Source organism: Piliocolobus tephrosceles, chromosome 13, assembly GCF_002776525.5.
Source record: "Piliocolobus tephrosceles isolate RC106 chromosome 13, ASM277652v3, whole genome shotgun sequence".
Lineage (NCBI taxonomy): Eukaryota > Metazoa > Chordata > Mammalia > Primates > Cercopithecidae > Piliocolobus > Piliocolobus tephrosceles.
Window position 1 is genome coordinate 58,497,357 of NC_045446.1, and position 25,602 is coordinate 58,522,958.

At 51.5% G+C, this 25,602-nt stretch overlaps 1 protein-coding gene across 1 annotated transcript; it reads left to right on the forward strand.

Moving 5' to 3' along the window:
- The first annotated feature begins 1,553 nt into the window (after positions 1 to 1,553).
- On the forward strand, positions 1,554 to 25,520 carry APBB1 (amyloid beta precursor protein binding family B member 1). The gene is made up of 14 exons (XM_023189818.1): positions 1,554 to 1,709; positions 9,684 to 10,415; positions 16,758 to 16,933; positions 17,033 to 17,089; positions 17,173 to 17,258; positions 17,369 to 17,432; positions 17,876 to 18,025; positions 18,390 to 18,517; positions 18,908 to 19,022; positions 19,167 to 19,251; positions 19,525 to 19,608; positions 24,436 to 24,551; positions 24,688 to 24,864; positions 24,946 to 25,520. Exons 2-14 carry the CDS (start codon positions 9,698 to 9,700, stop codon positions 25,111 to 25,113), a joined length of 2,124 nt encoding a protein of 707 aa, XP_023045586.1. The 5' UTR covers positions 1,554 to 1,709; positions 9,684 to 9,697; the 3' UTR covers positions 25,114 to 25,520.
- The last annotated feature ends 82 nt before the right edge of the window (positions 25,521 to 25,602 follow it).

Genomic DNA, 25,602 nt, shown 5'->3' on the forward strand with positions numbered 1-25,602 from the left:
AACTGAACGATAGGTGTATGAGGGTTCATTATATTGTTCTGTCTACTTTAGTATATATTGGAAATTTTCCATAATAAAAAATTAAAACATTTATATTTACCTCAAGTAAAATAAAAGTATATTCAAAGATTACTTTGAAGCTTCCGGCTTGAGAAGCCACCAGTAGTTGGTGTCATTCATTGGAATGGATGGAATGGAGCTGTGTCCAGTGTGGGATGTGTGTTGTGTTGTGTTATGTGTGTGTGTTGAAGAGGGTTCTTTTTCACCCCAGTGAAACTCCTTAGAAGACTAATGAAGGGGGATGAAACAATGAATTCAGGCTAGGTACAGTGTCTGACGCCTGTAAACTCAGCATTTTGGGAGGCCGAGGTGGGAGGATCGCTTGAGCACAGGAGTTCCAGACCAGCCTGGGGAACATAGTGAGACCCCCATCTCTACTAAAATACAAAAAGCCAGGCGCAGCGGCACATGCCTGTGGTCCAGGTACTCTGGGGGCTGAGGTGAGAGGATCACCTGAACCCTGGAGGTTGAGGCTTCAGAGAGCCATGATCTTGCCACTGGGTGATAGAGTGAGACCCTGCCTTGAAAGAAAGAAAAAGAAAGAACGAACTCAGATTTGGACATCTTTAGTTTTAGGCACCTTAGAGGGATTAGCACGTAGGGCTTTCTGGATGGTAATATAACCTCTCATTATCTTTGATGGCCTCTGGGTCACTGATCTGACCATTGGGATGTATCCCACTATACAGGGAAGGCCTGTAGTAAATATTGCACCCCACCATCTTTCCTTACATCTTTACACTTTTCATTCACAATATCCCCTTCCTTGTGAATTTCTACGGGGGAGCAATGTATTCTTGATATTTTCCAGGCCTTGATATCAGCTTTGTGTTCAGCAGCAGAGAGGTCTTTCCGTGTCAAGAAACATCGGAGTTACAGTCTAAATTCATCACTAATTGTGACTGTGGGCAAGTCGCTTTACCTGTCTTAATCTTAGCATCAGCCTCTGAAAAATGAGGATAATAATTCTGGTGATTTTACAGGGCTGATGTGAAGATTAATGCGCGTCAACAGTTTAACACCGAGACCGGCAAGGTGTAAGTGGTCAATAAATACGAGCTATTATTATCAGCAACGCTGTGTCCTCAGAGCCTCCCCACCAGGACGTCGGGTAGCGGTGCAGCAGGAGCGGAGCAGGCTGCCTCCCCGGAATCCCTCCCGGCGCGGCAGCCGCTCGGCACCAGCACCGCCACCGCCACCGCCACCGCCATAGCCATTCGGGCTCCAGCCCCGTCCGCGCGTCTCCCGGCGGGGGTGCGGGGCCAGGGCCCTGCGGGGCGCGCAGGGTGAGTCTGTGGAATCGTAGTGGAGGATGGCGCCGCGCTAGGCGGGGGTCCCAGGGAATCGGCTGCAGGGATATCTGCTGCAAGGGCTGGAACGCGGGTTTCGCCGAGGTCCTAGGGTCTCCTATAGGGTGAGGCCCCCAGGAAGCTGCGGCAAGTGCCGCGCCCGCCGAGCTCGCTCCCGCGCCCGCCCCAAGATGGCGCCCCTCCCCCTCCCCCCCCCACGCGCGCCTCCGCCGCTCGGGGCGCGGCCCCGCGGCCCGCGCGTTCCTGGGCGGGGGATGTTGTGATGGAGAAGCCGCGGCGGAGCCCGAACCCCGCAGCCTGAGCCACCTCCGTCATCTGGGCCCGGGCCTCGCCGCGCAGGTAGGAGCTGTCCCTGCCCCGGCCCAGCCCCAGTGGCTGCGTCCGGATCCCCGGCGGCCGGCGGACCCTACAGCCCCTGCCCCGCGGCAGCCCGGGTCCCCCGGCCGGCCCCATCTCCCATCCCCCATCCCCCATCCCCGGGCTGCCCTCTCACCACGCGCCTACGGAGCGTCCCCTCATACCCACCATCGCAGGGTCCACTCGGGCCCTCACACTGCCCCCTCCGCTGCCCTTTACCTCCTGCCCCTCAGGGTGACTAGGGGCGGGTATGGAGGACGCGAAACCAGGGGCGGTGGGGGTTGGGGGAGGGGAGGCCCAGGGCCGGGAAGGGGACGTGGAGTGGAGTGGGCTGGCAGGCCGCGCCGATTCCAGCAGCGGTCCCAGGCCCCGAATCTGTCAAGCCGCATTCTGTTGCCCTCGGCGACCAAGGGGTGTGCCCTGGGGCGGCTGTGTCCACAGCTCAGCCAGGAGGCCTAGCACTAGCAGGAATATTCAGTAGGAGCAGTTTTCCCACTGCCAATTCCTAACCTGTTTTGTATCCGCCTGTGTATCTCTTGCATTCTGAGCCCCTCCAGCTATAGTCCCAGCTCTCTCTACCCTTCAGAGTCTACGCTTGCTGTCTTCCTTACTTCCCATTCATTCTCAAAATCACTCCACTCTGTGTCCCTGACAGTTACTGAAACTGTCCAGGACAAGGTCACCGGAGACCTCCTTGTGGAGAACTCCAGTAGACACTGTTATCTCATTTACCTTTGAGTAGTATTCGGTGGGGTATGTCAACTCACTCTCATTGAAGCGTTTTCCTGCTTTCTGCCCTACAGCATTGTCTGCTCTTCTCAATCTCATTTGCTTCCTCTCCTACTCTCTTTAGATGCTGGTAAGGCTCTTGGCTCTGTCCCGAGCTGTCTTCTCTCCTTCTCTGTTCTTTCTCCCCAGATATTTTATTCACTCCCAACGCTTCAAATTTCATATATATGCTAATGATTCTCAAATTTATATATCCAGCCCAGACTTCTTTCCTGAAATCCAGACTCATATATTCAGCTGCTCTCTTGACATCTCCTTGAAAGACAAACAGGAATTCCAAACCTATAGATTCCAAGCTAAATTATCTGCCCTGGTTTTCTCTGTACCCTACTTCCAAATCTGTTCTTTCTTCATATCTCAGAAATGGCTATTTGCCAATGTGGAGTCATGAGCAAGACTTGAGATTAACCCCTCTCTCACCCTCTGCATCTCATTTCACCAAGTTCTGTCACCACTGCCTAAATATTTCTCAAATCCATTCATTTTGCTCTTTTCTCACTGCCACCAAAGTTAATCTGGGCCACCACCTTTTTTTTTTTTTTCCTTGACTACTTTAATAGCATACCCTCTTGCCTACCTCCCTTTAACTGTTCTCAACACAGCACCCAGAGTGATCCTTTAAAAAATGCTTCCACTCACTTATTCATGCAACACATATGATTTGAGCACCTAATATATGCCAGGCACTGTGTTATATACGTCCTGAAGATATAACTGTGAGCAAAAGAGACTGAGTCCTTGGAGCTGACAATCTAGGAGAAAAATCAAATAAGAATAACATTATGAATGTAATATATACCATGAAGAGAAGCTGTATGGTGCCTTGAGAACGCACAAGAGCAGCAGCTAAACTGGTCACGGGGATAGGGAGAGAGCGTCGAGGTCAGCTTCTCTGAGAATGTGACGTTTGAACTAAAATATAGTGGGTGAGTAGAAGTTGATTCAGCTTAGAGAGTAGGAGAAGAGGTCCCAGGCAGTATGAAAATCATGTGCAAACACCCTGTAGAAGGAAAACACATGATGTCTTTGAGGAATCGGAAGAAGGTTACTGAGGCTGCAGAGCAGAGTGACCAAAGCCAGGGGCAGGGAGGAAGAAGGCAGGCGCCAGACTGAGCAGGAAATTTAGGCCATGTTAAGAATTTTGTCTTGGCTGGGCACAGTGGCTCACGCCTGTAATCCCAGCACTTTGGGAGGCAGGCCAAGGCAGGTGGATCACAAAGTCAGGAGATCGAGACCACGGTGAAAACCCGTCTCTACTAAAAATACAAAAAATTAGCCGGGCATGGTGGCGGGCGCCTGTAGTCCCAGCTACTCAGGAGGCTGAGGCAGGAGAATGGCGTGAACCCAGGAGGTGGAGCTTGCAGTGAGCCGAGATTGCACCACTGCACTCCAGCCTGGGGGACAGAGCGAGACTCCGTCTCAGAAAGAAAAAAAAAAAAAAAAAAAAAAAGAATTTTGTCTTAAGGGCCAGGCACAATGGCTCACGCCTGTAATCCCAACACTTTAGGAGGCCAAGGCGGGCGGATCGCTTGAGGTCAGGAGTTCAAGACCAGCCTGGCCAACATGACGAAACCCCATCTCTATTAAAAGTACACAAAAATTAGCTGGGCACGGTGGTGTGTGCCTGTAATCCCAGCTGTTCAGGAGGCTGAGGCAGGAGAATCGCTTGAACCCAGGAGGCAGAGGTTGCAGTGATCTTGCCACTGCACTATAGCCTAGGTGACACAGCAGGATTCCACCTCAAAAAAAAAAAAAAAAAAAAGAATTTTGTCTTAAGGTCTTTGTCCTTGGTTGTAGTGGATGTGGAGAGTAGATGCAGCTCAGAAATTTTTCTCAGAGAGGCAATCATCAGTACCTAAGGATGGACTGAACATAGCAAGTGCTGGAGAAGGACATGTCAAGATGTACCCCTACTTCAGATTCACAGAATAGGATGGATTGTATCATTCCATGAGGCAGGATCCTGAAAGAGGACCAGTTAGTGTGTGGGAGTGGGAAACACGAGTGGGTATATTAGCTTGAGACATCCAAGTGGAGATGTTGAGTAGAAAGTTTAATGTACTTGTCTGGAGCTCAGGTGAGGGGTCTGAAATGGAGATTTGAATTGGGAAATCATCAGTGTATAACTGAACCTGTGGGCATGAATGAATATTTATACTGATTATAGGATAAGAAAGAGGAAAGGGCATGAGAATAAGCCGTAAGAAACGCCAGCATGTAATAGCCAATAGAGGAAGATGAGCCAGCAGAGGAGTTTAGGAACCCAGCAAACAGTAACAAGAAGTGTAAAAGATGAGGTGAGATGAGGAGTGTGGAGATGAGAGTGTGGAGGCCACGAATAGAGGCTGGATGAGAGATTCATGGGGTCAGATGCTGCTGGGAGGACAACCAAGATGAGGACTGTGTCTGTTGGATTGAATGACACAGGGGTCATGTTGACCTTGCTAGGAGCTGTTTCTGAGTCGTGTTGGGAGTGGAAGCAGATTTGGAAAGAGTTGAGGAGTGAGTGGGAGGTGAGGAAGTAGCAACAGTGAGTAGAGACAACTCTATCAGGAAGTTTGCCTGTATGGGGGAGGAAAGAGCAGTGAGTGGCTCTGGAGGAGTGTCAGGTCAAGTTGGGAGATAGTGGATCCTATTGAGAAGGAGAAGTTGATTATATAGAGGAGAAAATAGATAAACAGTGGTATAAAATTCCTGGAAAGGCATCATAGGAAGAATCCAAATGATAGGTGAAGCAGTTGGTTTTGGGAAGGAAAGAAAGGGATAGGTGCTGAAGTTTGGTTAGGTTTTTATGTTTCAGGATGTTCCCCAGTTGGATGGCTTCCCTTTCCTCTGTGAATTAGGAGGGGAGATCATCCTCTGAGAGGGGTGGCCCACAGAGAGTTATGTCCTTGTCCCAGGCAGGCCTTCGCTGATGTCTTGGCTATATAGCAAGCCCCAGGTTCCTGTAATGCCCTCCTCTTCCTCCTTCATGATATTCAGTCAACAAATAGGGAATGCTATGGGTGCCAGGCACTGTTCTAGATGTTGGCGTTACACTGCGTTGTAACAAGTTATTCAATGACTGTTTCCCCCTAAACTGAGAACTCCTCCAGAGGAAGAACCATTTCTTTTTTATTCATCACTCTCACCTGTGTCTAGCACAGTGCCTGGCATATGGTAAGCTGTCAGATTAGACAACTCCTGACTTGGAGCAAGACTTAACCCCAACCCCTGTGGTCTGATACCAGGATCTTCAGGCTTAGTGGCTACTTCTTTCAGTTCTTGCCCTGAGGCCCCTGCCCAGCTCCTTGCCTTGAGCCAGATCCCATTTGGCTCTTTGCATCCTTTGGTAACTCCAGTGAGAGGGGAGAGATTAGGTTGTGTTCCTTCTCTAAAAAAATTGGACTGAGGTCATCTTTTTGACCTCGAGCAGTGGGGTGTTGGTGACCACACCACCTCAGGCTAGATGCTAAGGCTTCAGCACTTAAACAGTTTCCCCGTTCCTCCTCTAATACTTCCTGGCCTGGTGACCAGATTGGCAGGGCTGCACTGAAGTCAACTTGGCTCTTCATTGTTTCAGCCTCACAGCGCACGCACCCTTTTCAGATCATAACTCCTAATGCCAAGGAGGTCAGTCTCAGCCTGGCCTTTGAGAAACCTGGCTCTGTACACCACTGCTTCAGAGAAGAGTTTGCCATCCTTAAGGTCCTCCGAGCATGGCAGAGTCATGGAGTCTTCTACTTCCTGAAACCCATGGAGATGCCACTCTTGAACAGTGTCTGAGCCAAGATGTTGGTTTAAGCTACCTCCCTCACTCCCTTTTCCTAGATCTCAGCCCTCACCTCTCCAGGATTCCTGTCCCATCTTACTTCCCTCTCAGGGACCCTTTAGCATTCTCTGACACCCTCCCAAATGCTCCCTTTGCTCCTCTCCAGCCCATTGGGCCACACAGCCTTTCTTGGTATTTATTCCCAGCCAGTTCTGAGCTTCGTAGGTCCTCCCAGCCCCTGTGTCTGTCCCGTTCATCCTTTCGTTCCTTCTGCGCGACAGCCCAGTCTGTGGCGGCACACAGCACACTCTCTTTGGTAATGGGAATGTGAAATAGAATAAGACACCATTTCAGATATTCTGATCGAATGTGGTCCTGGATGTTGTGAGGCACGAAGGAGAGAATAGTCACTTGATGGTGGGGAGAGAACAGGAAAGACTGCTTAGGAGCTGTGACTGCTGAAGTTAGTTTTGAAATACAAGCAGAGGTTCTCACAAGGGGAGACAGAATTCCAGGCCGAGGGAGCAGTATAAACAAAGACCCAGGGCTTTAAGAGTGTGCGACATGTTCCAGAATCTGCCACACTTCTTGTGGCTGGAGTATAAGGTATAAAGGAGGTGGGAGGTAGGGAGAGGTCTGACAGGTTATAGAGTTTGGCTCAAGGGGGCTCTTGGGTGTTCTGCTAACGAGTGCAGACATTATCCGAGAGGCGGTGGTGAGCCCTCCAATTTTCTGAACCAGGGAGTGACACAATCTGGTTTCCATTTTTGGAAGATTACTGTGGTTCTGGGAGGAGGCAGAGCTATCTATTTTTTTCTTCATTTATTCCAGTGGCCATGAGTTTTCTCATTGGCCAGGAGGAGTCACACTGAGCAGATCAACAGCTACACGTGAGGCAGACACATGCGCATAAACCTTTTTCATTTTACAGATGTATGGGCAGCATCACACTAGGGTCTGAGGAACTAGAGACATAGAAAGGTGAGCTATGGGGCTGGGCTTAGTGTCTCAAGCCTGTAATCCTAGCACTTTGGGAGACTGAGGCGGATGGATCACCTGAGGCCAGGAGTTCGAGACCAGCCTGGCCAACATGGTGAAACCCTATCTCTACTAAAAAAAAAAATAAAAAATACAGAAATTAGCTGAGCATGGTGGTGGGCACCTGTCATCCCAGCTACCCAGGAGGCTGAGGCAGGAGAATCACTTGAACCCAGGAGGCGGAGATTGCAGTGAGCCGAGACCATGCCATTGCACTCCAGCCTGGGCGTACTGCGCCTGGAGAGATGGGGAAGCCTTGCTCAGGCAGCTGCAACACCTGTGCTCAGTGCTGAGGACACAGAGGGAAGGGAGGTAGTGGGGAGTCGGGGAAAGAAAGAACTCCTTTATGGAGGAACAGGGAGATAGGGAACTCTCAGATAAGACATCAAGGAGAAAGGTCTGTACAATGGGAATTAGAAAGAGCGCAGTGCAGTGTTTGTTGGGATGGTCAGTGAGGGAGAATTGTGTGTTGGTGGAAGGGTCAGGTAGGAAGAGAGAATCAGTGAGGCCATCGAGGGAGGAGAGTGTAATGTGGTAGGGGCTGTCTGAAGGACGGCTTGCATGGAGGGCTCAGGATGAGAGAGAAGTGGGCAGTGGTTGGTCAGGGAGAAATAACTGAAATCGGGGGCTGGTGAGGGTCCAGGGAGAGAGCACTTTCTTGTGGGGGTCCGGGAAGGAGAGCAGCAGAGCAGCTGGAAGGTCAGGGAGAGTGGGGAGGGTAGAATGGGGCCGAGGGTGGGTCCCTGGGCGGCGGGCTGGAAGGGTAGTTGGGACTCAAACGGTTGCGAGAAGCTGAGCCACAAAGGGCTGTGAGGAGGCAGAGGGAGGGGTCGGGAGGGGAGCTGGCCTTGTGGAACAGGACGTCCACTTCCCTGAAAGGCAGGTGGAGTTTGTGTGGGGCACCATGAGGCGCAGTAACACAACCAAAGTGTTTTCTGACACTGGCAGAGGAGAGGCCAAAGTGAAGCCTGGAGGAAATGGGGACTGATTCATACATTCGTTCAACAAATATTAATGGAGGTCCTGCTCTGTGCCAGGACTACGCCAGGCACTAGGCATTTAACCAAAAAGGCAAAATCCTCACCAACACGGAGATTATAAATTGTAGTCATGAGGAGACAATCATTAGACAAAGTAAATAACAAATTGGCTTGTCAGATGGTGACAGGTGCTGGGGAAGAATTAGGGATTGCTGAGGAGGGACCGAGGTAGCCTGTGGTTTTAAAATGGGTGTTCAGGGAAGGCTTCACTGAGGCTGTGACATTTGGTCGAAGATCTGAAAGGCTGGGCCGGGCACAGTGGCTCACGCCTGTAATCCCAGCACTTTGGGAGGCCGAGGCGGGCGGATCACGAGGTCAGCGTTTGAGATCAGCCTGACCAACATGGTGAAACCCCATCTCTACTAAAAATACAAAAATTAGCTGGGCATGGTGGTCGGCACCTGTAATCACAGCTACTCAGGAGGCTGAGGCAGGAGAATCACTTGAACCCGGGAGGCAGAGGTTGCAGTGAGCCGAGATCCTACCATTGCACTCCAGCCTGGGTGACAAAAGCAAGACTCCATCTCAAAAGCAAACAAACAAACAAAAACCCCAAAAAGCAAAGATCTGAAAGGCTGAAGGGCCCAGGGGAAAGGCTCCCATAGTGATCCAGGACAGGGCATTATAAGGGCTGGCAGAGGGACCGGTGCCCAAGGGGAGCTACTTCATGGAAATTGTCACCAAGATGTAGCTTCATCTGGCCAGAGGAGCCATGAATTGCAGCCGAGCACCCTCCCTCTGTGACCTGCCTTCCTGTGCCATGCCCTGTAGGGTTGGTTCTGCAGCTTGTTTGCTCCTGTCCTCACAGTCCCTAGTATGGGGTGGGCTCGGGGGCTGGTTGAACTGAGTGATTTATGGGACTAGGAACACAGCCGGAGGAGCTTCCAGTGGTGGGGCTTGGGATGGAAGTGCAGCAGGAGAGGGGCAGTCAGTGATCAGTGTCCAAAACACACAAGCCAGTCCCACTCCAGCGGTGTTCCTGGCACAGTAAGGCCCGGGTGGATGAGCTGGGGGATGGGGAGGCACAGAGAGCCATTGTGTGGAGGCCCTGCTGGTGGGATCGAGGGCAGAGCAGGCACCAGCTGTGCCATCCCAGAAAGCTCAGGGCAGGGGATATAGGGATGGGGTGGGCCTCAGACCTGGGCCTGGCCTGTGATGGGGACGATAGTGCTGGGACAGAAGATGAGCCCAGTCATTCTCATAGGATAGAGAGCCATGGGTGCTAGCCTGCTTAGTGCAGGGAGACGAGGAGGCACAGGGCATAGCCCTGGGGCAGAAGCTGTGATGATGCTGTTCTGGACCAGAGGCTCAACAGCATCTCCCTTCCCCACCCCACAGGAGCTGCCAAGGCCATGTCTGTTCCATCATCACTGAGCCAGTCGGCCATTAATGCCAACAGCCACGGAGGCCCTACACTGAGCCTACCCCTGCCTCTGCACGCTGCCCATAACCAGCTGCTCAACGCCAAGCTGCAGGCCACAGCTGTGGGACCCAAGGACCTGCGTAGCACCATGGGGGAGGGTGGTGGGCCTGAGCCAGGCCCTGCCAATGCCAAGTGGCTAAAAGAGGGCCAGAACCAACTCCGGCGGGCCGCCACAGCCCACCGTGACCAGAATCGCAATGTGACCTTGACCTTGGCGGAGGAGGCCAGCCAGGAGCCTGAGATGGCACCCTTGGGCCCCAAAGGCCTGATACACCTGTACTCTGAGCTGGAGCTCTCAGCCCACAACGCGGCCAACCGAGGCCTACGAGGACCTGGCCTGATCATCAGCACTCAAGAGCAGGGGCCAGATGAGGGAGAGGAGAAGGCGGCAGGGGAGGCTGAGGAGGAGGAGGAGGATGATGATGAAGAGGAGGAGGAGGACTTATCTTCTCCCCCAGGGCTGCCTGAGCCCCTGGAGAGTGTGGAGGCCCCTCCCAGGCCCCAAGCCCTTACAGATGGCCCCCGGGAACACAGCAAGAGTGCCAGCCTGCTGTTTGGCATGCGGAACAGTGCAGCCAGTGACGAGGACTCAAGCTGGGCTACCTTATCCCAGGGCAGCCCCTCCTATGGCTCCCCAGAGGACACAGGTACCTTGTGGAGCTTGACATGGGCATGTGGGAGGGTGTGAGGGCAGAGGTTAGGCCTCTCATATAGAGGCCAGTGCCAGCCTGATGTGAGCTGAGAGCCCATGTCCCGAGGCCACAGCAGGCCATGTCCAGGCTTTCTCGTTCAGAGAGTGCTTGGACATTCTGGTAGATCTGACCATCATGCATGCCCGGATGGATGGATCTGTTCATTATGCATGCCACCATGGTTGATAAGTGGACTAGTTTGTTTACTGGGCACTGACTAGGTAACTGGCCCTCTACTCAGCATTTTCAGGCTTTATCCTCACAGTAAAGCTGTGAGGTAAATACTATGATTATCCCCATATTACGGATAACAAAAAAGAGACCCGGAGAGGTTTAGTAGCTTTCTCAAGACTACAGACAGGCTGAGATTACAATAGAGCTGAGATCTAAACCAGGTCTGGGTCCAGGTCTGAGCTCTTGGCCCTGTGTTACACTGCCACCACAGCACAGAGCACAGTGCACTTAGGTGCACTTGGGACAGTCTGCCCCATTTTAACAGGTCACGTCTGTGGGGAGCTGCTGTCAGGAGTAGGATATTGACTAAAAGTTAGAAAAGAAAACCCTTTGGGTAGGGGGAGGAGAATAGATACTAGGATTCCAGGGCTTAATAATTAAATATGTCCCATTTAAATCAGCTGAGTCTCCACATTTTCTAATGTCATGTAGAGAATACAGGAAAAGCTGAGGAACAAAGGGTGGAGATAATGGGCTGTAGTCACAACCCTGGATTTCTGTAGATGGGGGTCTAAGAAAGATTAGGAAAGACCCCCATCCTCACCAGGCAGCGGACACCATACCCGTACCCCAAACTGTGCCATCTTTGTAGAGAACGTGCAGTTCAGATGAGCCTAGGGCTGCACACCATCCCCTTTCGAAAAACTCATTCTGGACATTTTCAAACATATACAAAAGTAGAGAGAAAAGAATAATGAGCCTGATTTACCCATGACCCAGTTTTACCAATTATCAATACGTAACTAATCTTGCTGCCTACATGCTGTCTTCCATTCCTAGGCCCAGCGTAGGTTATTCTGAAGCAAATACTTTTATTTATAAATGTTTACAGCTGGGTGCAGTGGCTCACACCTGTAACCCAGCATTTTGGAAGGCTAAAATGGTCAGATTGCTTAAGCCCAAGAGGTCAGGACCAGCCTGGGCAACATGGCAAAACCCCGCCTCTATAAAAAATACAAAGAAGTTAGCTGGGAGTGGTGGCATCAGCGGCTGTGGTCTCAGCTCCTCAGGCGACTGACCTGAGAGGATCACCCGCGCCCAGAAAGTCGAGGCTACAGTGAGCCATGGTTGTGCTACTGCACTCCAGCCTGGATGGCAGAGACCCTTGTTCAACAACAACAACAACAACAACAACAACAAAGTTTACTTTTGCATTTCTGAAAGATAAAACTCTTAAAAAAACCCACCATAATATCAATGTATCTACAAAAATTTAATAATAATCTCTTAGTCTCATTAAATATCCAGTTGATATTTATGTTTTTAAAAAGGCTAGATTGAGGCTGAGCACAGTGGCTCACACCTGTAATCCCAGCATTTTGGAAGGCTCAGGTGGGCCTATTGAAAACCTTATTCCATAGGGTGTGAGTTAGGGGGAAGTGGGGGCGGGGAGAGGCGGTGATGGCTGCCTAGAAGGTGGATGGGCAAGAGCCACTCCTCTTTGGGTGTCTCATGCAATCGCATGAGCCCAGGAGTTCACAACCAGCCTGGCCAACATGGTGAAACCCCATCTCTACTAAAAATACAAAAATTATCTGGGCATGGTGGCAGGCGCCTGTAATCCCAGCTACTCGGGAGGCTGAGGCAGGAGAGTCACTTGAACATGGGAGGCTGAGGTCGTGGTGAGCCGAGATTGAGCCATTACACTCCAGCCTGGGCAATAAGAGAGTGAGACTCTATCTCAAAAAAAAAAAAAAAAAAAAAAAAGAGAGACAGTGTCTCACTATGTTGCCCAGGCTGGTCGTGAGCTCCTGTTCTCAAACAATCCTCCTACCTTGGCTTCCCAAAGCACGAGGCTTACAGGCGTGAGCCACCATGTCTAGCCTGATCTATCTCTTAAAGTTTCGTTTGATCAAGTTCCCCTCTGTCTATTTGTTTTTTGCTTGCAGTTTTGCTTTTGTTTTTTAACTGAAGAATCATGTTGTTTGTCCTGGGTTTTCTATGGTCTGGATTTTTCAGACTCTCTCCTGTGGTCATATTTACCATGCTCCTCTTCCCCTGGATTTCCTGTAAATTGGTAGTTAGTTCTAGAGCCTTGATCAGATTCAGATTTGAGCATTTTTGTGTTTTGCTTTTGCAAGAATATTTCATAGGTGGTATTAAATACTTCTACAAAGGCAAAGTCTGATTGCCTCTCTTTTCGTTATGTTAGTGGCCTTTGGCAGTCATTGCCTCAACTCCTTTTAAAAGGAACAGCCCCTCCTGCACTCCAGCTGATTACATGTGGGATTGGGGTGAGGAAAAATGTAGTCTCAATGCAGCCAGTTAAAGGGAAACTGAAAACTAGATATTGGTGTAAAATAGCCCAATTTCTAAACGTTAATGACAAATTCTATTTTTTAAAAAGCACGGTGCCGGCCACACACAGTCTTGTCTGAGGCTTGCATCAGTCTGCAGGTTGTAGGTTGCAAGTTTGCAAGACTAGGAGGTATGAGTTAGTGACCAGATAGAGGCCTAGTTGCTCAGTTGCCCCTGGGTTGGTCACTGTGGTGGCTGCAACTATGAATAACCTATGAAGCTTCTAGGAATAGGAGGATAGTATTGCTGAAGAGCTGGGATGGGTTTGCTGGGCAGTGACCTCAGCAAGGACGTTGGAGGGGCGAGAGGATTCTCAAGGATCTTGCACTGGTGGAAACTTTGTGAATTGAGGATAGAGGTGGGGGCCAGCCCAGGTAAGGGGCCAGGTCACTGATTACTCTTTTATGACTGTGTTGCTATGACCAAGAGGGCTGCAGAGAAGGTTTGTGCTTCCGCAGAAATGAGGCTAGAATTGAACAAAAATTATTTTCTCCTTCCTATTGTAGGATATTCGTAGAGCTATGGATTGAATGCATAAATGCATGAATTCATGAATTAAATGAATGATGAATGAATAAACTTTACTACCTGTGTTGAATTCATACTCTGCTCCAGGGCTTGTCCTAAATGCTGGAAATGTAGACTGTGAGGCAAAGATGTTTTTGCCCTCCTGGCCTTGACATCCTGGTGAGGAGACAAAGAAAGAAACAGGAGGTTATGATCAGTGCGATGAGCTCTCTGGGGCTGGGGAAGTCCAGGAGGGGCCCCTGACCCTGCCTGTGAGAGTGGTGGGGGAGAGGGCAATGGGTCAGTTTTAGAAGGGACATGTATACTGATGTCTGAAGGAGAGGTAGGTGATAGCCAGGTGAAAATCCCGAGAAAGGGAGGTGGGCTGGGAGAGGACAAGGGGCGTGTCCCAAGCCAAGAGAGAGAAGGGGAGTGGCCAGAGGTAAGGCTGAGAGGCAGACAGGGGTTCATGACAACACATAAAACCTGGGGAGGAATTTGGACTTTATCCTGAGGGCAGTGCAGAACAATTAAGAGGATTAAGTTGGAAAATTACTTGATTAGTTTAGCATCTCAGAAGAATCATTTGGGCTGTAGTGTGCAGCTGAGATTGGAGAAGACCAGATGGGAAGAGAAAGACCAGTTAATGATGTTTTTGCAATGATCCAGGTAAAAAAATGCTAGTAGCCTGGGCTATGTTAGTTATGTGGGGTGGAGAGAAGGGGAGAGCATTAAGTGAATCACTGATTCCTGAGCAAGTGAGTACATCTGGCTTTGCCACTAAAGGCATTTGTGAATGAATGAATGAAGGAATGAATGAAGGAAGGAAGGAATGATATGTGAACATTTAATACATTGTATGTGTAAGTGTCTGCATGAATCGATGCAGGAGTGAAGGTGTACGTTCTGGAATAAATGCATGTATGTGAAAGCAAAGGCCTGGGTGGGCTGTGCTTGGAGGGAGATGTGCCAGGCTCCAGAAGGGCCTCCCAGATGGCCAAGCGGGGAGAAGCTGCCCTTCCAGGACAGATCGGAAGGATGAAGCTCTTTGAAGCAGGAAGGTGCAGGCTGTCAGGGATGGCAGATGGATTGGTGTGTGTCACTCAGGAGATGGTGAACTGGTCCCCAGATTCCAGAAGTGTCCAGCCCTCCTGAAGCAGACTGTGGCTATGGAGGGCATGGAGGCCTTAGGTGTGGTGTTCCTGGAGGGTTTTAGCAGGAGAGTCCTGAGGCAATGAAGGGTCTCTGGGGAACAGCGGGTATTCCCTGAGCCTCAGTTAAGTTTCAGGCGCCTATTGAAAACCTTATTCCATAGGGTGTGAGTTAGGGGGAAGTGGGGGCGGGGAGAGGCGGTGATGGCTGCCTAGAAGGTGGATGGGCAAGAGCCACTCCTCTTTGGGTGTCTGTGGGCCCATGTCATTTGGAAGCTGAGGATGGTGAAGCACCCTGCCTGAATAACTCATCAGGTGTGCAGCCACCTTGGAGTAACGACGCCCACTTCCAGCCCTGCTGTGTCTGGTTGCCCAGCAGCCAGGGTCTTGGGACTGCCTGTCCCTTAGTGCTGCCTCTTGGACCAGTCAGGATTCCTGGTTTCCCTGGTAACGGGAAGCACGTCAGCAGTCTGGGCGCTCCCAGCCGGTCCTGGTGCTGCGGTTGCCGAGGAGACGCTGCAGCCTAGCTGGGCCCTGGCAGGTGAGGGGTGGGGGATGGTGCTGGGAAGCCCCAAGCCCAGCCTCAAGCTTGCTGGGGCTCAGGAGCTCAAAGCCCACCCTTGGGTTCAAACTGCTGTGCAGGTTCTGGACAGGAGCAGGATCCCCGAAGGCCTTGAAACCACACCCTATTTATGCTGAGAGCTATAGGCCCAGCAGGGCCCCAGGCAGGTGGGGTATTCCTGAGGGGCTGTCTCCTGGTATCCCTAAGACGGGGCTTGGCTTAGGCACTGAGATAACCACTGGAGGGTGGGATGGAGATTCAGGATTGGGGGAGGGGAGCCAGGGTGAGGAAGAAGAGGTGTGAGCAGGAGGGGCTGGGGTCTCATGAACCTCCCTTTCTCCTCCCTTCCCCACCCCCTCAAGGAGATTCCCTAGCACGGTGGTCCTGGCCCCTCCCTAGCAAGCTTCAAGCGGGGGAGGATCTTGCCTGGCAGACGCTCTGCCCTGGTGAGAAGGGGGCGGGATGAGTTTTTCTCTGCAGCCCAGCACCAGGCTGTGAGCCCCAGCTGGCTGGGCTGGAGGGGCCTTGAGGAGGGAGGGTGGAGGCAGGAGGGGCCGGGAATGAGCGCCACGTTCTCCCAGGACTTTTTCCTGGCCATCATCCTGCAGGACAGCAGCCCAGGTGAGGGGCAGCACGAGGTTGGGCATCATGTGGGGTGGGGCTGACAGGGAAAGAAGAGTTAGAGGACGCATGAGCGGGTTACAGGGATGGAGTGGTGTGGCTCTGCCGGCAGACAAGGGTGTATGACACAGATACGAGGTATGTGTGTATGTGCATGACATGTTTGCTTGCAACTGTGTGCAGCAAGGGTCAGGAAGTGAGCGTCTGTGGTGTCTGCACGCATTTGGCAGGGTATGATGTATGCCGTGTGTCTGAGTGTGGGTCCACCTGTATGTATGGTACCCACACATGTGTTAGGTGCCACTGTGGTGTGGTGTCTGCACACCTGTGTGACAGGGGCTCGTATGTTTAGCTGCATGTGCATGCCTCTGTGGTGTCTGCATAAGTGTATGGCTAAGGTTGGTGTGTGTGTTTGCCCATGCACGTACATGGTATCACCTGTGTGTGATACCTGCCATCTGTGCTGGCATTTTCTGTGTTGCATACCCTGGTGTTTGTGGCTACACAGGTGTGTGGTAGGGCTTGTATGTGTTGTGTGTCTGTGTGTACATGTATGTGTGCAGGAGCTAAAAAGTGTTCCCCTTCGTGTTCACTGAGATAGAGATATGTATGAAAGGAGGTTAATTGGGGTCACCCAACCTTCCTTGCTCCGTTCCTTCCTCCTTCCCTGCCTTCCTCCTTTCTGCAGTGTGGCCACATTAGCCACCAACAGGGCCCAGAAGGAGACCTGAGCCACGTCCCCTACTGGTGGCCGCACATGTAGTGACTCCAGACTATAGGCTCTAGGCAGAAGCAGGAATTGTGTTGTGGTATAGCTTTTCCTCCACCCCTTCTCAACCATGGGGTCTCAGAGGGGACCGGGCGTAGGCACCAGCTGTCTGCTCTTTAGGAAGGCTGACCCTCACCAAGCCTCCCACCTGGCAGATTCCTTCTGGAACCCCACCGCCTTCGAGACGGATTCCGACCTGCCGGCTGGATGGATGAGGGTCCAGGACACCTCAGGGACCTATTACTGGCACATCCCAACAGGGACCACCCAGTGGGAACCCCCCGGCCAGGCCTCCCCCTCACAAGGGAGCAGCCCCCAAGAGGAGTCCCAGGTGAGGCTCACAGGCCTGTTGGTTTTGGGCCAGGGGAAGGAGTATGTGCTGCTGGAGTAGGATAGGACACTCGCTTACTACTCCCTTCCCTCCTCCTAGCTCACCTGGACAGGTTTTGCTCATGGAGAAGGCTTTGAGGATGGAGAGTTTTGGAAGGTGAGTAAAGGGACCTGCTTTACTACGGGATAGCTGGAGGAGGTACATCACTTTGATCCTGATTCCTCAATCCCCTTCCCAAGGATGAACCCAGTGATGAGGCCCCAGTGGAGCTGGGACTGAAGGAACCTGAGGAGGGGACATTGACCTTCCCAGCTCAGAGCCTCAGGTGAGCTGCCAGATGCAGTGGGCTGGCAGTGGGATGGATCTGTCTGGAAGGGGCCTTGGGACAGCTCCATTTATGGGGGCCCTGTGCCAAGTATTACCATCTGCCTCCAGCCCAGAGCCGTTGCCCCAAGAGGAGGAGAAGCTTCCCCCACGGAATACCAACCCAGGGATCAAGGTTTGTTCAAGACTGACACCCATTCTGAGACCAGGGCCCTCTTGTGTGTAGGACAGCCCCTAATATTGTGCTCTGAGGGGTCTCAGTGCAGTCCCCAGGTCCTGAGTTAGGAGTTCTTCCAGTCTCAGCAAAGAGCCCTGTGAGTGAGCTGGAGGCACTTCCAATTTTTAAATCAACCAGCCCAACAGACAGGTTGGGGGCCCTCGTAGTCTTGGTTCAGGTGCTTTTTAGTACTAGCCAGGGTCTCATATGATATCTCCGTCACCCTCACCACATCCCCCTCTCCCTAACCACATCCTGTTTGGGGAGCTTCTCCATCTTAGTTCAGAACACCCTGCCTCCTGCCATACTCTGTATTCAGGAACTCTGCTGTGTCCTGTGCTGAGGGCTCTCCAGTTTTGACTCCGATCCTCTACCTCCTGCCCCTCTTCTGTGTCTGGCAGTGTTTCGCCGTGCGCTCCCTAGGCTGGGTAGAGATGACCGAGGAGGAGCTGGCCCCTGGACGCAGCAGTGTGGCAGTCAACAATTGCATCCGTCAGCTCTCTTACCACAAAAACAACCTGCATGACCCCATGTCTGGGGGCTGGGGGGAGGTAAGGACCTGAGCCAGCGGGGGTGGTACTGTGAGAGAGTGTGAAGGGAATTATGAGAGATGGGAGGTCTGACCTGCCCACAGGCAGGCTGGGAAAGGGGCATATTGGCCCTCCCTAAGTGGCAGCCCTGTGGGATGGATGAGTGACCCCAGGCTAGGACCTTGCGAGTTGGTAGCCTAACAACAGTGGAGTCGATGTGAGAGATGACACGTGACCTCCACTAGAGTGAGGCCTGCAGGGCGGGTGGTCTGACACCAAAGCAGGGGCCCCAGAGCTGTGGCTGACATCCCCTGAGCTGCAGGAGTCAGAGATCAGCCACCATCCTGGCTGGAGTCCCACTGAGTGCCTGCTTCTGGGCCTGCAGGGAAAGGATCTGCTACTACAGCTGGAGGACGAGACGCTAAAGCTAGTGGAGCCACAGAGCCAGGCACTGCTGCACGCCCAACCCATCATCAGCATCCGCGTGTGGGGCGTTGGGCGGGACAGTGGAAGGTGGGAACAGGGCCTGGGATTCCAGGGTGGGAGTTCATCCAGCATCAGAGTCCTCCTCTCTAACTCTGTTCTTTGCCTCTCTTGTGCTTCTGGACCCAGAGAGAGGTACTGTGCCTATTTTCCCCCTCCTGCACCTGGACCAGATGCCTGGAAGCACCCAAGCTCCCCTCTTCTGCCCTGCCCCTTCCGACCCGCTATGCTTCACCATTACCCTCCATCTCAGCATGCTTGCCTGTCTACCCTCCCTCCAGAAGACAGCACCTATGGGGGACCAGCTGTGGGCAGAAGCCCTGGAGGAGCTGTGACGGGCAGGGAGGACGTGGGTGGGGTGGGGACCAGGCTTGGCACTGGATGGTACTGGGAGACACTGAGGTGCCCCTCCCCCAACAGGGACTTTGCCTACGTAGCTCGTGATAAGCTGACCCAGATGCTCAAGTGCCACGTGTTTCGCTGTGAGGCACCCGCCAAGAACATCGCCACCAGCCTGCATGAGATCTGCTCTAAGGCACGGCCCCCTCCACTCCCTGGACTAGCTGCCACCTTCACTCTACAAGGGTGTGGGTGGGGTTACTGAGTGGGGTGGGGGGGGCCCAGGGCAATGAGGCTCTAATAGATGCTCCCTGGCTCCTCGCCTCCCTTCCTTCCTCAGATCATGGCCGATCGGCGTAATGCCCGCTGCTTGGTAAATGGACTCTCCCTGGACCACTCTAAACTTGTGGATGTCCCTTTCCAAGGTCAGTGTCAAAACCCCTCCGGGTCTAGCTCAAATTTCTTGGCAAAGGTGGGCGACTCAAGGAAAGGTATGAGCTCCTGGACAGCGCTGATAGAAAAATGAACACATGAAGACTGAATACTCCAATAAGTGGAGGGACTCCGGTTAAAGGGAGGCAGGGGACGAGATGGAAGTAGGACCTCGGCTGGGCAAGTGTCTAGCTTATGCCCCTCTGGTGGGGACTGGGTGTGAGCAAGGTTTGCCACCATGATCAACCTTCTCTTCTTTCCCATAGTGGAATTCCCAGCGCCTAAGAATGAGTTGGTCCAGAAGTTCCAAGTCTATTACCTGGGGAATGTACCTGTTGCTAAACCTGTTGGTATGTGTGTCCTTCTGTACCCAGGGGCTGCTACCTTGATCCTAAAGCTCTGCCCCTACCCTCTGCCTTCCAATACTTCTTCTTCCAGACCTTCCTCATGCTTCATGTCTCCTTACCCTTTAAAATGCATCCCACCTCCCTGTACTTCTGTCCTAGCTATATTCACTGTCCTGCTTATAGCAGCAGTCAGCATGCCTTCGCTGAGCATCAGCCACGTGAGTGGTGCTGAACCAGGCACAGAGGGAGACCCCACTCCTTCATCCCATGGAAAAGCTTTGGTGGGATTGGGAGGCAGCTATTAGATGACTGGAGACACCAGACAGCAGCCTGTAGCTGGGTTAAGTGTTACAGCACGAGCTGTGGGCTGGGAGTATCAGGAGAAGGAAACAGTGAGCATAATTGTCACATACATTATTGTTGCAGATAAGTTTTTTTTTTTTTTTTAAAGACAAGTCTTGCTCTGTACCGCAGGCTGGAGTGCAGTGGCATGATCTCAGCTCACTGCAACCTCCGCCTCCCGGGTTCAAGCAATTCTCCTGCCTCAGCCTCCTGAGTAGCTGGAATTACAGGCTCCCGCCACCAGGCCTGGTTAATTTTTGTATGTTTAGTGGAGATGGGGTTTCACTGTGTTAGCCAGGAGATGGGGTTTCACTGTGTTGGCCAGGGCTGGTCTTGAACTCCTGACCTCAAGTGATCCACCCGCCTCGGCTTCTGAGAGTGCTGGGATTACAGGCTTGAGCCACTGTGCCTGGCCTGATCTGGTTAACTCTTATATTTCAGTGCTGTCATAGTATCTGCTATTTATTTGTTCATTCACTTAACAAATACCTTTGAAGCTTACCATGTGGCAGGCCCTGGACTAGGTGCTGGGAGAACAGTGGCCGCAGTCCCATTTTCATAGAGGTTATAGAAGGTTGTGGTAGAAAAAAGCCAGGAATTAATAAAATAAGCACACAAATAAATGTGTGAGTTATTCCTTGAGAGAAAGTAGCAAGATATAACAGAGGAATTTCGTCTAGTCTGGGATCGTAAAAGACTTCCCTGTGAAAGTGACATTTGAACTGAAATCCAAAAAATGAATAGAAGTGAATGCAGTCAAGTGGAACGGAGGTGGGCCTAGGATGGGGGAAGATCAGGATCTACAGTGGGAGGCACTTTGGCACTTCCGAGGTACTGAAAGAAGGCCAATGCAAGATGAGGCTGAGAGCCGGGCAGTGGCCAGGCTACCAGGTCAGGGATCTCAGGGATTATGTTAATGATTTTTTCCTCATCCTAAGAGCAGCAAGGAGTTATCGAAGTCTCCAAGAGTGCACTTGCCTTAATCAGATTTGGATTTTGAAAGCTCACTTTGGCTATTTCATGGAGGGGACTGTTAGGTGGGTGGAGGTGGATGTGAGCAGCTCAGTTAGGAGGCCCTTGCAGTAGTCCTGGCCAGTAATGAGAGTATCTTGGACAACAGTGGAGCTGAGGAGGAGTGCATGGATTCCAGAGCTGTTTCGACAGGTATAGTCAACAGGCCTTGGTGATTGGTTCAGTGTGGGTGAGGGACAGAGGCATTAAGGGTGACTCCTAGGTTCCTGGCTGTTGGACCTTCTGGATAGTGGATTCTTTCTTTCAAGGTGGCAGATGTTAGAAGAGGCCAATTTGAGTATGGAGATTGTAAGCTAACATTTGGACATGCTGAGTTTGAGGTGCCTTTGGGGAAACTGAGAGGCAAAGTCAGGTTGGCAGCTAGATTCACAGATCTGGAGCTGAGAGGAGAGGTCTGGGCTGGAGATAGAAGTTTTGGCATTATTGGGTTGTAGAGGTAATCAAAGCCATGGATGTGGAGTAGCTTGACCCTGGAAAGTGGGCATCCTGAAGTGAGAAGGGAAATGAGGCTAGTCATAGCCTTGAGGCCCTCCAACATTCAGTGGATGGGTGGAGGATGAAACTGCCAAGGATAGTGACAACAGGAGAGAGGCAGGAAGAAGAAAAGAGGCTACTTGAAGAAGTGGTGGCGTATCATGTCAAAAGACACATAGGAAGAACTCAACAGATTTTTGATGAATGAATTAAAAAAATGAATTAATGAATAAATGAGACCAGCTTCAGATTACATGGCCAGGAAAGCTAGACCTAGGAGTCAAACCCTGGTCATCTTTAATTCTCTGCACTTTCCCTCATACCGTGCTGACTTTCATGTCCAAAATCTTACATTGAAAGAGGGGACCCTTCTTAGAAAAGGTGGGGATTGAACTGAGGTTTTGAAAGAAGGCTTGGATTTGCAGAGTGGAGTGGATATTTCATTTGGATTCAGTAGCACTGCCAAAGACTTGGAGCTAGAGTTGAGAAAAGCCTGCTGACCCTTATGCCTTTGCTTTCTTCCTTCTCATCCTCAACTTCTAAACCCTTGTTGGCTCTTCTGGTTGTTACCCCCATTCCCATATGTGCTTCTTTCCATCTACCACTTGACTCAGGTCCTCCCTATGCCAGATCAACTGCCTGTGACCCTTGACTGCTCCATCAGCTTCACACCTTTGGACAAGTGGCCTCTAAACTTACTTCCTGCTTTATCTTATGCTCCTTTTTAACCTCCTTTTTTTAACATTAGCCCCTCCAGAAGCTGCAGTATTCATTCATTAATCACTCATTCATTCAACAAGTGGTAATGAGTGCCTGATGCGTGTCAGGCACTATTCTAGCTTCTTGGCATACATTGATGAACAAAAGTGACAAAGTTCCCTGCTTTTATTTAGCTTACATTCTAGCAAGGAGAGACAGACAATAAAATGAGTAAACCATGGAGTATATTAGAAGGCAACAACTGATACAAAAAAAAAAAAAAAGAAAAGCACAGCAGGATAAAGGGGGATTGCATGTGGGGCTGGAGATCAAGGTCACGGTGTAGGTTTTAGTCCTGAGTTGTTATCAAATCTGACCGCCTTTTTCCATACCTTGCTCCACTGCTTTCACTGCTTCCCTGCCGAACCTCCTAAGACTCTGAGGCCGGGCTCCATCTCCCACTGCCCCATCTACTCAGCAGTTTGACTTCGATGTCCCTTTCACACAACTGAACTTTGAGATTTCCAATTGCCCTGGCCTAAATGTCATAAACATCACACCCCTCTGCCTGGCTTTTTAAGCGCTCTGCAATATGACCTGGCCCATCCACTTCTGTGACACTTGGTTTTATCAGTTTGGGTGCATTTGCTCATGTTGCCTTGAGAGTGACTTGCTCATGCATCTGGAATTTCTTCAGCAAATAAGCGCTGTGTTAGAATTGGGGACAGAGGGATTAATTAAATTCCATTTCTGTTCTTGAGATGACCAAAGCCCAGGGTGGAAAAAAGTTTGCCAGCAGTTACAAGATGTTGTGGTAAGAGTTGTCTCAGACTTGTCTTCTCCCTGCCCTGCAGCAGGGATGGCTTCCTAGAGAACACCTAGTCGGAGCGCTGAAGGATGACAGTCTGGAGTTTCTCAGTCCAGCGGGGAAAGGGCACTCAAGACAGAGGCTTTTCCCTCAGTTGCAGTCTGTGTCCCTCAAGGGCATTATCTTCTCTTGCTTTGTATTCCCCATCTGCCTTGCAGGCCATTTGCCAAGATTGGTTGTTAATAATAATGCTACACAAATCATCTGAAGCTCAGGGAGCAGTAAAATATGAGGCTTGACAGCTCTGGGGAGGCCAGTTTTTGGAAGACTCGCATGCTTTTGGGAGCAGTTTGGCCTTGCTCCAGCCAGAAGTAAGATGAGCAAGGCCAAGATGGGAGAAGACATTCAAGGAAGACATTTGTCCTCTGCCCACAAAGAGTCCACATGGTCCGCTCCTAGTGGGAGCTGAGAGGAACTAAAAGGGGCAGAGGGCCTGGGAGTGGACCATGGAGGCATATGCCTTTTGCACTGGCGTTGTGCAGAGACAGTAGATCACATGGCCAGCTTATAAGTGTGGGGACTAGAACTGATGCCTTCACCACACCGTGTGCTCCTGCCTTGGTGCTTTGCTGAGTGCAAGCAGAAGTGGGGGATCCATGAGGGGAAATGTTTAACAGCAGTTTTGAGGTGGAGGAGAACATGCATTATAAGGGAAACCTGATTGATCTAAAAGTCAGGAACCTTAGGTTCCTTGGCCCTTGAGCACATTATAGACATTCTTGAGTAGAACTAAGATCTTGAAAGCCTTTGTAGTTCTGAAAACTAGTAATAATAGAGAAGAGGTAGGAGAAAGGCATGGCTAAGAACCCAGGCTCTGAAATCAGACTGCCTGAGCTCAGGTCCCCATTCCTTGATGTGACCTAAGGCATGTTACCTATCTCTGCCATTTCCTTATTTGTAAAATGGAAATAATCTGTTGTGAAGTTGTTGTGTAGGCACAAATGAGGTAATACACTGTGATGACTTAGCACAGTGTGATACAGAGTAATCACTCCTCAAATAGATTAACTTAAAAAATAATTGGGTCTTGGGAGAGGACTGGCCTGTAGGGGCTGACTTGGGAGTTATTGTGGTGTGAAGCAATGTGGTGTCTGAGTGTGATGAGCGCTGAGAGAGCACAATTTGGGGAAGTCAGAACTTTGGGAGGTCAGTCAGTTCACAAGTGTGGAGGAATAGGCAGAGCCAGTGAAAATAACGAGCCTAGGATTCAAGATTTTAAAAAGTAGGAAAATGTCCATTACTGAAGCCAAGGGCCCCAGGGAAGGGATACTTGGACAGCATTGTCCAAGATGTAGGCTGGCAAAGTGGGGATGGGGCAAAGGCTCTGGGTTTGACTGGGTGGAGCTAGAGTTCTAGGGTAGAGCTGGGGTATCCTCTCTCTACCCTCAGTGGTGTCTTGTGTCCATATGTTCTAGGGGTAGATGTGATTAATGGGGCCCTCGAGTCAGTCCTGTCCTCCAGCAGCCGTGAGCAGTGGACCCCAAGTCATGTCAGTGTGGCTCCTGCTACCCTCACCATCTTGCACCAGCAGGTAAAGAGCTGGGGTAGAAGTCGTGGCTTTGCCTTGCCGTGGAGGGGAGACGGGGGGTGAAGGGAAAAGCTGCTAAGATGGATGTGGAACATAGTGTGGGGTGGTGTTCCTTTTTAACTGAGTTCCCTCCATGCAGACAGAGGCAGTGCTGGGAGAGTGTCGGGTGCGTTTCCTCTCCTTCCTGGCCGTGGGCAGAGATGTCCACACGTTTGCATTCATCATGGCTGCCGGCCCAGCCTCCTTCTGCTGCCACATGTTTTGGTGCGAGCCCAATGCTGCCAGCCTCTCAGAGGCTGTGCAGGCTGCGTGCATGGTAAGCCGGTAGGGTGGCGTGGTGGTGGCGTGGCCCCATGTGAGGCAGGCTGGAGAGTGACTGCCCCGCTTGCCTCCGCAGCTTCGCTACCAGAAGTGTCTGGATGCCCGTTCCCAGGCCTCCACTTCCTGCCTCCCAGCACCCCCTGCTGAGTCCGTGGCACGGCGTGTAGGGTGGACTGTCCGCAGGGGTGTTCAGTCGCTGTGGGGCTCCCTGAAGCCCAAACGGCTGGGGACCCATACCCCATGAAGAAGCCTCTGCCTTCCCTCCACCTGCTTGTGTCGGGCCCCAGGGAACTAAAGGGTGTGGGTCAGGTAGGGGTCTAGAGGCCATTCCTAGGCCTCAGGCCTCCCAAATATGCCCCTCCCCAGTAGCTAGGGTTCCCTGCCTAGGAGCTGGGGAGGGGGAGATTTAATCCCTTCAAGGAAGTCATAACACTGGTGTGGTAACAAGAGGAGCAGGAAGCAAGGCCAGCCCTGGCTCTCCATCCCCATGTGTTTCAGGTGGAACAGGAGGAACTGGCCCAGGCCAGGCCTCATCCTCCTGGGACCCAGCAGGGGCAGGAGGAAGGGACTGGTCCAGGCATGGGTCCCTTCCCTTTGCTCCGTGGGCACCTCTACTGTATTGATATCACTAATAAAGTCTGTCTGCACTGCTGTGTGCCTTCTATGCCTGTACCACACCATCAACCCCATTACCCTGTGCCTCAGTTATGATCTTGCTCCAAAGATCTCCTTG

Coding starts and splice junctions, on each gene's coding strand:
- APBB1 (XM_023189818.1), top strand. CDS start 9,698: ATGTCTGTTCCATCATCACTGAGCCAGTCGGCCATTAATGCCAACAGC. Junction 10,416..16,757: donor TGGCTCCCCAGAGGACACAG/GTACCTTGTGGA, acceptor CCCACCTGGCAG/ATTCCTTCTGGAACCCCACC. Junction 19,609..24,435: donor ACCTGTTGCTAAACCTGTTG/GTATGTGTGTCC, acceptor CATATGTTCTAG/GGGTAGATGTGATTAATGGG.